Raw genomic sequence first — 10,739 nt, forward strand, 5'->3', positions numbered from 1 at the left:
TCCAAGCAAGCTTCAGGGAAGGATAGGGGGGAGCTGCTACTCCCTGAGAGTAAGTGACGGGGTTTGACGGGGTGCAGGGCCCTTCCCAGCAGGCCTACAAGACAAGGACGCGGGCTGAGCTACTGCTCTCCTGAGGGTGGATTGAGGAGGTGCGGGGAAGGCAAGGGGACTCTGCGACCATCCTGAGCAAGGCTGCAAGAGAGACAGCTGCTGCTTCTTGGGGATGGGGAGGAGACATGCTACTATCTGAGTGTAAGTGGGGGCTTTGGGGATTATCTGAGCAAGGTGGGGGTATCTCCTGCTCTTCTGAGGGGAAGTGTGGGCGTAAGAAGGGCGAGAACTTGGGGTCGCTGCTAGCCCACCTGCAGGATGGGGATAAGCGGGCAAGCCGCTCCTGTGTGAGTGGGGGGCGCTGGGGCTGCAGGGAGGCTGCCATTCTGAGGAGGCATCAGGGGGTTCCGGTTGCTGAGGAGCTGCAGGCCCCAGCTGCTGCTCTTTTGAGGTGAAGAGGGGTGTTTAGGGGATATTGTCTGTATGAGAAATAGTGAGCATAAGGATCTAGAAAGCAGAAAATATTTACTGGCTTGTTCCGTTGTCAATTTCTGAGAAATTCCTCTAGTTTTGTTGGCCTTTAGCCCCAGAAGGGTCAAGTGCTCCGTCTCTGCACATGACTCCACCAGTGAGGCCTAGAAGAACTGTCCCTCCTGGCATCCCGGACCTTACTGTTGAGAGGCCACGGGGCTCACTGTTTGGGGCAGAAAAGCTTCTCAGAGCTGGTGTCCGCCTCAGAGCCTGGGGAGATAACGCTGGGGCATAAACCCTGGCAGGCAGGGCTGATTCCAAGATGAACGCCGCTGTGTTCAGCCTGGAGCCAGTGACTGCTTCGGACCAGCCGCCCGACACGTGCACTCCTTCCCTCGCTTGCTTAGGGCCTGTTTCGATGAGCTACAGTCCGAGCACGTGATGCTGTGGCTGGTCCTGGACTACTCGGCAGATGTCCTCTATGGCTTGGATGTGCTGGTGCGAGCCCGGACAGGTGAGTGGGTCCAGGCCCAGGGACTTCTCTGGGCCAGGCCACAGGGCCCCCTCATGCATCAGGAGGAGGACCACGGGGACCACAGGGCAGGTTCAGGAGTTCCAGAATGGCGGGCCTCACCTCCCCCTGACCACGAGAGCCCCCTCTACAGTGGCCCTTTAGCAGAGGTCAGGGTACCTGGGTTCTGGTCTTTGCTGTCCCAACGAGCTGTGGGACCTTGAGCAAGTCGAGTTGTCTCTCTGGGCCTCATTTGTATCACCTATGAAATAAGGCCAAACTGTCGTCTCTCAAAGGACCCCTCCTGCAGTGACGATTCAATATGGCAGGAAACAGGAGGGAGAGCTCCATCAATCTTGGAGTTCCTTTTTCTGGACCGTCGGAGGATCCAAGACATGTCACTCCGTGGTTTTAGATGTATGCAGGAATAAAATCAGAAACAGGGCCCGAGAGGAGGATGACTTCCCTCAGATCGCCTCTGGTTGTGGGTGGGGGCTAAGAGCCCCCCATGTCTGAGGGTCCAAGCTGTATATCCTTGGGGCACCTTTTTCTAATATGCACGAAGACATCACATCAGCTGGCAGGGGCCCGGCTTGTCACTTTCAAGATTTTGGAGCTGAAAGCCTTGCCATAGTTGCCAATATAAACACCACCCCATCAGAGCAGCAAGCCTCCCTTATGGCTTCATGGTGTACAAAGCATTTCAAGCACCTCTCGGTTTCTCATGAGAACTGCTGCATGAGACAGGAAGTGCAGGCATGATTACCTCCATCTTGCTGATTTAGAAACTGAGGCCCAGAGATGCTGAATGACTGGTCCAAAGTACCCCACTGGCACTCCCTGAATCTCCGCAGTGCCCAGCATCATAAGTTAGAAGACCTCTGGGGCGCCTGGGTGGCTTAGTCAGCTAAGCATCCGACTCTTGATTTCGGCTCAGGTCATGATCTCAGGGCCCTGGGATCAAGCTCTGTCTTGCTCCCCACTCAGCAGGGAGTCGGCTTGTCTCCCTCTCCCTCTGTTGCTCGCCCTGCTCATGTGCACGCTCTCTTAAATAAATAAATAAATCTTTTAAAAAGAAGAAGACCTCAAATATGCAGCTTGAGGCTTGCATGAGTGACAGTCCTGGTGGTCTGCCACTTCGTGGTCACATAAGCCCACCTTGACACGAGAGCTCCACGGGTGCCCCAAGTCATCGAGCCAGCTATTCCTATTTCAACCAAGCTTCAGTGGGACAAGTCACCCCCACTCAGACAGGGATCCCCCCCCTTTCCGTGCTTTGGTACTATCGCTGGCAATCTAAGATTCAGCAGGAAGCCTCGGGGGGGGGGAAGGCAGATAGGCACAGAAACCAAGTGGCCATGGGTCATACTTGAAAGGGAAAAAAATCTCCAGAATCAAGAGAGGACATTATTAAGGAAGTAGGGAGGAGTCCCAAGGTGCTAGGAGTGCTGTGGAGTGATCTAGGGGCTCAATAAACACAATGGTAACCAAAGAACGAAACAGAAAATTAGGGCCTGGGAGGCAGGGTGTCCCTACCACGTGATCACAAACTTGATGCTTGCTTTTCACAAAGGGGGTAGTCCTGCCTCCATCTAGCCCTCAAAGTGTGACCCTGGATCAGCAGCAGCAGCATCTAGACTTGTTAGAAGTAGACCCCAGACCTCTGGAACCAGCGGTGGGGATGGCCCAGACTCTGCGTTTCACAGAACCCTCAGTATGAGTCTGATGCTTACCAAACTCTAAAAGACATTCATCATATCATTCTCTTTTGTGCATGTTTGAAAATGTTTGGGGGAGAAAAAAAGAAGAAGAAGAATGCAAATCTCAGCCTACTTGACTGATTTTACCAGTAATAACACCTCATGGCTCTCCGATGTCCAGCTCAGCTCCAGACCAGTCTGATGCTGCATATGTTTTCAGAGCCCTTGGGGTGACAGTAATGTGCAGCCAGAAAGGAGAGCTACTGCTTCCACAGGCAATGTTTTTAAAAAGCAGGTCATGGTCCATTGGTGGCTGGTGAAATCAGTTTGATAGGCCATGTGCTTCTACAGTTTTTATCATTAATATTTTCAAACAAATACAAAATCAGAGACAGTAGTATTATGAACCCCCATGTACCTTCACCCAGCTTCAGCAGTTACCAACATTTTGCTGTTTCATCTCTTCCCCCCATACCCTTTTCTTGGCGGGAGTATTTTAAAGCCAATCTCAGACAGTAACCACTTTAACATGTATCTCTAACTTTAAAGGACGCATTTTAAAAATATAATGTCCAGGGGCTCCTGGCTGGCTCAGTCAGAAGAGCATGAGGCTCTTGATCTTGGGGTCATGGTGGGTTCAAGCCCCACATTGGGTGTAGAGATTACATAAATAAACTTAAATATATATATTTAACACATCCATTTATCTTTTAAAATTTAATAATCATTCCTTGCTATCATCTAACAGCAGTCCACATTCAAATTTAGCCAACTAATATACATTTCTAACTGAATAAAATAGGTCGGAATATCATAGATGAGAAAATATCAGAGTGCATTTTCGTAGTAAGAGGTAAATGTGGTTTTTGAAATTGTTTCTGTCATGTATGTATAACTACGTCTTCTTTAGTTACAGTGTAAAATATTTTCCTGTGGGCCACGGTCAAAAAAAACAGCATCTTTAATGCCCAAATGACCTCTGTCTTTTTCTTTAGGCTTCCTTGAGCAAGGCTTGATGGTCAGGGATGCCCAGAGGCTTTGGAAGAATTACACAAAGACTGTGCATTTCAAGCTGGACATGTTGTCCCTGGTCCCCACAGACCTGGCTTATTTTAAGTTCGGTATAAACTACCCAGAACTGAGGTTCAACCGCCTATTGAAGTTTGCCCGGCTCTTTGAGTTCTTCGACCGCACAGAGACAAGGACCAACTACCCCAATTTGTTCAGGATCGGGAACTTGGTCTTGTACATCCTCATTATCATCCACTGGAATGCCTGCATCTACTTTGCCATTTCCAAGTTCATTGGTTTTGGGACAGATTCCTGGGTCTATCCAAACATCTCAAACCCAGAGTATGGACGCCTTTCCAGGAAATACATTTACAGTTTCTATTGGTCCACCTTGACCCTGACCACCATCGGGGAGACCCCACCCCCTGTGAAAGATGAGGAGTATCTGTTTGTGGTCATAGACTTCCTAGTGGGCGTCCTGATTTTTGCCACCATTGTTGGCAATGTGGGCTCCATGATCTCGAACATGAATGCTTCACGGGCCGAGTTCCAGGCCAAGATTGACTCTATTAAGCAGTACATGCAATTCCGCAAGGTGACCAAGGACTTGGAGACACGGGTGATCCGGTGGTTTGACTACCTGTGGGCCAACAAGAAGACGGTGGATGAGAAGGAGGTGCTCAAGAGTCTCCCAGACAAACTGAAGGCCGAGATCGCCATCAATGTGCACCTGGACACTCTGAAGAAGGTCTGCATCTTCCAAGACTGTGAGGCAGGGCTGCTGGTAGAGCTTGTGCTCAAGCTGCGGCCTGCAGTGTTCAGCCCAGGCGATTACATCTGCAAGAAGGGGGACATCGGGAGGGAGATGTACATCATCAAAGAGGGCAAGCTGGCTGTGGTGGCTGATGATGGGATCACCCAGTTCGTGGTCCTGAGTGATGGAGGTTACTTTGGGGAGATCAGCATCTTAAACATCAAGGGGAGCAAGTCAGGGAACCGCAGGACAGCCAACATCAGGAGCATCGGCTACTCAGACCTGTTCTGCCTTTCCAAGGATGATCTGATGGAGGCTCTCACCGAATACCCGGAAGCCAAGAAGGCCCTGGAGGAGAAGGGACGGCAGATCCTGTTGAAGGACAACCTGATTGATGAGGACCTGGCCAAGGCCGGAGCAGACCCCAAGGATATCGAGGAGAAGGTGGAGCACCTGGAATCCTCCCTGGACACCCTGCAGACCAGGTTTGCACGGCTCCTGGCTGAGTATAACGCCACCCAGATGAAAGTGAAGCAGCGTCTCAGTCACCTGGAAAGCCAGGTGAAGATCTGTGGGAGTGACCCTCGGTCTGACGGGGGTGCTCCTGGGGAGGCTGAGAAAACAGAGACCAAACAAGAGTGAGAGGCAGAGGTCCATGCGTGTCCTCCTTCCCAGAGTCAGCCGTTGGTGTGATGCACAGTGACCGCAGATAAACGGCCCAGGACTCGGTGAGGTTGCATTCCCGTTGTCCTTACCCTTTGTAGGCCATGTGGCCCTGGGAGAGAGCCTCAGTTTCCTCATTTAGGAAGGGGGGCTCATCCTGTCAGCCCCAGTTAAGTGGCAGGTTATTGTGATATCCCCATGGAACACTTGCATGGGGCAGGGTTTGGTGCAGTGTGAGGTGTCCCCAGTCCACGAATACGAAAGTGTGGGCACAGAACCCTTATTTGTTTTTAATCCATGGGGAACTTTTAGACTTTTGAACCTTATTTTCTTGTAAATGGAAGATTATTTAGTCACCCACCCCCTCGCATGCCCCACGCCACCACCTTCTGATAAGGGAGATGTAACAGAAGCTAGAAGTGCAACGTGGGATCTCAAATTCAACCTTACACGAGACAGTTTGAGGCACATTTCTGAATCTCATTTCTCCTAGCGTGCTCTTTGGGATTCTAGAAATCCTGGCCTTTGGTCATGCTGTGATAAGCATAAGGGATGAAGCCAAGTCGCCCCATTTGAGGTCACTTCGAGCCTTTGAAGCAAACCCAGACTCCCTGCCGTCCAGCCCCCGTGAAACCCCGAGAACATCTCGATGAGGGAAAGAAACATCTTCTAATTCACCAGAGGGGTTTGAAGACAGCCTCTCCCCTCATTTCTGAGTCAGGAACAGGGGCAGCCTGTTCTGGGTTGAGGGGGAGAGTTATGTTCAGGGGAGAGCCTTTCAGGTTGGAGGTGGGGGTCCTTAGTCAACCAATGCTGCCAACTAGAACTTTTAGAAGACCAGACCTTTAGGCCATATCTTTGCAAACTGCCTCTCCACTCCAAGAGGAAGCCTCACTCTCCTTTGGAATCATATCCAGTGGCAAAGCTTTCATCTAGGCGGAAGTGTGCCCAGGACAGGGCCTCCCTTTTTACTTTTTTTATCCAGTAAATAGAATTCCATTACCATTGTATAAGATGTTTCTATATTTGGGCTCTCTGATTATGAATTATAACCTTAAGGGCCTATCCTTCTCTTAAATGCACATTGTAAATTACCCAAAGGTGAGTCATTCTTCTGATACAGAGAAGCCACATGTGAAGGTTTCCTTCTCTCTTCTCTTTCTCCTTCCTTTCCTCCTCCCTCTCTCCCTCCCTCCCCCCACCTTCCTTCCTTCTCTCTTTCTCTGCTGTTCCAACTTCTCCTCTTCTTCTGCTTCCTCTTTCTTCTCAGAAAAAAAAAAATGCCCCATTTTGCTTCAGCAACTTTGAAGTTTATAATCCATATGCTACATAACTGGGCCCTAATGTAGTTCATACAAAAGGTGCTGCATTTTCAAGTATGTATTTTGGATTTATATGGGTCTCTTCTGGTTTTTATTATGGATCATTTAGCCATTTTAACTTTCTAAAATGAATTTAAAAGGACTATTAAAGGAAGATGTGATCCAAGCTCACACCATCAACAAATTGTAACTAGCAATGTATTCTCAAAATGCATATATTTTAAAAGCCTTAACTATTAATTATATATACACTTATATTTGCACAGGAAAGAGACCTGGATTAAAAAAATATTGAATGACTCCTTCTTCATATTTTATCAAAGGGGAGATTTAGTTCTGGGATATGTGTCTAAGGCAGTGAGTAAAACAGGCGCTGGTGAACAGGGGATAACCTGTGAAAGCCCTTGGGTGCAGAAAACATCACAGTTTTCCTTGAGGAATAAATGAATTTGGTTTCATGTCATTAGTCTCCAGCTGCCAAGATTGTTGGGAGGTTGAGTCCCCGGCTGTTTTCAGGACTCCTATTCACTGTCTCGGAACCTGAGACAAGGTTTGTGTTCTCCCAGCCACTGTGGCTGCCCACTGGAGGCCATCCCTCCCACTGCACTGGGTTCAGCCACAGGGAGCCATGCTGGGAGACAGGGAGACAGCTTCTCTTGGTGCCTTTTGTGGGAGTCTAAGCCCATGGAAGTGTGTGTGTGCGTGTGTGTGTGTGTGTGTGTGTGTGTGTGTGTGTGTGTTTCTCAGAACAGAAAGTCCCTGAGACAAGAAGGGAAGGAAATATTGGTGAGCACCCCCCAGGTGTGGATGGATGCAGGCTGTCTGGCAGAACGCTAGGGAGGTGGGAGGTGGCAGGACTTTGGATGAGAGGACTGGATACTTTGGCTCTGGGGAACCCAGCCTGGCAAAGATCCCAGCGTCTCAAGCTTGGAAAATACCAAAGCTGCTAGACAACAAGGAACAACACAGAGCTGGACAGAGTATCTTGTCAGTAACCAGTATAAAAAGTGTCTGGAAATATTTGTAAATCAATTGATTCATCAAGAGAGACGTCTGCTCCATCCCCCTGAAGCATTGGCCCTCAGAGATCTAATGGTACCAACTATCAAAGTTAAACAGGACCAGGGATCTAATATAGCTTTATCAGCAAACTCAGGTCCATCTCAGACCCTTCTTCCAGGATGTTACGAAATAGAAGCCAACGAAGTTCCCTCTTGGTCTCAGGGCCATTGGTAATACCCTGAGGAAGGGAAGATGTAATGTAATGAACAAAATGGAAAATAAAAATGCTTCTTTGAAGTGCAGGGTTTGAATTTTGTTTAGTAAAGTTGAAGATTCTCATACCTGTGTCCTAGCAACCCTTTCTGGCTCCATATTATAGGAAAAAAATTTCAGATATGTGTACCCAGAGGCATGTACAAATGTTCATTGCAGCATTTTTTTTTAATAGAAAAAAGGAAATAACTCACAGATCAGAATCTAAAAACAAATTAGGTAAATATATAATATGTTAGGTGTTTCACCAAAGAGAATTAAATAGAGGGAATTAATCGAATGGGCGTCGGAGGGCTGAGAGAGCATAAAGGGAGCCCTGAGGTTATCCAGAGTAACTACAGAAAGCAGCTGTTACCCTTAGGGCTGGGGGAGCAAAGGAGAAGGGGTACTCGGAGGAGAGCCCCTCGGAGCTGTAACTCAGACCTCTGAAGGGGGCTGTTGCTGGCGGTTACTGGTATTGTAGGAACTCAGAGGAGTTTGGAAGAGGTAGGACTTTGGACATTATCTGAAAAGGGGCATTGTGTGGTGGCACCGGTCCTGAGGAGTCCCAAAAGAAGTTCCCAAAGGAGGCTGGATCCAACTGCCACTGCCAGGGCCATCTACTGCTATTCTGGCTATGTAACAGGACTCGTCCCTAACTGTTGCCGAGTAGAGTCCTAGGAAAGGGAAGACAGAGAGGAAGGAGGTCTTGGACTTCGCTGACAGAATGTCTGCCGCAGACTGGAGGCCCTACCTCAGATGTACTTAGACGAGGCGGTGAAGACCCTCTTCCCACTGACTGATGTCTGAAAGCCTACTGTCAATGGTTTTTTCCTTTGTCCTGAAGCTTTTTCCTTTGGAGAATGCGGAAATCCCTGAGAAAAGGCAGGATGGGAACAAGGGAAAGGATCATTCCTCAAGCATCTCCTGTGTGAGGGCATTGCTCTTCATGCTAAAGTATGAATTTCCTCAGTTAATAATCGCTCCTGTTGGGGGAAACGTCTTTCCTTAGACATTCATTCTTTAAATATAATCAACATCATTCATTAATTGGTTTTTTAAATGTACGCCTATTCTGTGCAAAGCAGAGTTTAAGAATGGCTTTTCTGGGGCGCCTGGGTGGCTCAGTCGGTTAAGCATCAGACTCTTGATTTCAACTCAGGTCATGATCTCAGGGTTGTGAGATCGAGCCCCACGTGGGGCTCCCCGCTCAGCACAGTCTGCTTGTCCCTCTCCCTCTGCTCCTCCTCCTGTTCTCTTTCTCTCAAATAAATAAATAAAATCTTTATTAAAAAAAGAATTGCTTTCCTAAAACTCATCTATTAGAATGGCTAAATACAAGAAACTGGCAATGCCAAATGTTTTCAAGGTTGTGAAGTGCCACGAATTCTCATTCATTGTCTGGTAGGTATGCAAAATGGTACAGCTACTTTGGACAACAACTTGGTATATTTTATAAAGTTAAAAATACACTTAACATATGATTACAAAGAGGACACATAGGGGAAATTTTAGAGTGATGTGTGGTACTGAGGTGGTGGGTATAGGATTCGATGCATCTGTCCAAACTCAGAACCGTATATCACAAAGAGTGACCTTTAATGTATGCAAATTGTAAAGTATCAACCAGGATGTGGGACAATCCCAGGATGGAAAGATGATTGTGACAATTGAATTTAACTGCATTAAAAAATATGACATAACCTCACTAAAGGATTTAGGGTAAAATGATGACCTAAGTAATTTTTGGTCAGGATAGTCCTCCAACTTTGTTAATCCTTTCCAAGATTGGTTTGGCTATTCTGGGTCCCCTCCATTTTCATAAAAATTTTAGGTCACCTTGTCCATTTCTGCAAAGAAGGCAGCTGGATTTTGATAGGGATTGCATTGGGTTGTAGATCCATTTGGGGAGATATCGCCATCTTATAACTACTGAGTCTTCTGATCCATAAATACCAGATGTCTTTCCATTCACTTAGGTTTTCTTTATTTCTTTGAACGCTGTTTTGGATTTTCAGCATAGAAGTCTTGGATTCTTTTGTTAAATATATTCCTAAGTGTTTTATTCCTTTTGATGCTATATTGAATGGAGTTGTTTTCTTAATTTCATTTTCAGGTTGTTCATTGCTATTTTATAAAAAAAAAAAATACTGATCTTGTATCCCACATCTTTGCTGATCTGGTTTACTCTAATTCTTTTAAATGGATTTCTTAGGCTTTTCTATATACAAGATCATGTTATTGCAAATGGAGATGGTTTTACTTTTCCTTTTCAGTGTGAATGCCTTTATTTTTTTCCTTGCTCACTTGCTCTAGCTAGTATCTCCAATAAAATGTTGCATCGACGTGGCAGGAGACATCCTTGTCTTCTTGTTCCTGGTCTTAGGAATAAAGCACTCAGTCTTTCATCAGCTGTGGGTTTTCAAAAGTTCTCTTTGTCAACCTGAGGAAATTCTCTTCTATACCTTGTTTTTCGAGTTTTGGGTGTTGAATTGGATCAATTGATTTTTCTGCCTCTAATGAGATAATCATGTATTTTTTGTCTTTTATTAATATGCTAGATTACCTTAATTGGTTTTTAGATGTTAAACTAAACTTGTATTCCTGGGATAAATTCCACTTGGTCACAGTGTATAACCTTTTCCATATGTTACTAGATTCAGTGTGCTAGTGTATTTTTAGGAGGATTTTAAAATCTATATTCTTAAGAGATATTGGGTTGTAGTTTTTATTATTATTCTGATGTCTATGTCTGGTTTTGGTTTTGGCGATACCGGCCTCATAGAAAGAGTTTGGAAGTTTTTTCTCCTCTTCTAATTTCTGTAAGTTTGTAAAGGATTCTTTAGATATGTGTTAAAATTCATTAGTGGAGACATCTGGGCCTGAGGATTTTTAATTTAATTTAATTTTTTAAATTTAAATTCAATTAATCAAGGTATAGTACATCATTGGTTTTTGATATAATGTTCAATGATTCACTAGTTCAGTATAACACCAAGTGC

The 10,739-nt window shown here is 46.2% G+C and overlaps 1 protein-coding gene across 3 annotated transcripts in view; it reads left to right on the forward strand.

Annotated features, from left to right (window-relative positions):
• CNGA3 (cyclic nucleotide gated channel subunit alpha 3) overlaps positions 1 to 5,140 on the forward strand; it is a 28,207-nt gene extending 23,067 nt beyond the window's left edge. For all 3 annotated transcript variants that reach the window (XM_028104084.1, XM_088026219.1, XM_088026218.1), the window contains 2 exons: positions 930 to 1,036; positions 3,729 to 5,140. In XM_028104084.1, the coding sequence (XP_027959885.1) occupies positions 930 to 1,036; positions 3,729 to 5,140 (1,519 nt within the window). The remainder of the gene's footprint in view (positions 1 to 929; positions 1,037 to 3,728) is intronic.
• Positions 5,141 to 10,739: the final 5,599 nt, after the last annotated feature.

The sequence above is a fragment of the Eumetopias jubatus genome, unplaced genomic scaffold (assembly GCF_037043125.1).
Source record: "Eumetopias jubatus isolate StellerSeaLion01/CBP00866 unplaced genomic scaffold, mEumJub1_p1.0 scaffold_9, whole genome shotgun sequence".
NCBI lineage: Eukaryota > Metazoa > Chordata > Mammalia > Carnivora > Otariidae > Eumetopias > Eumetopias jubatus.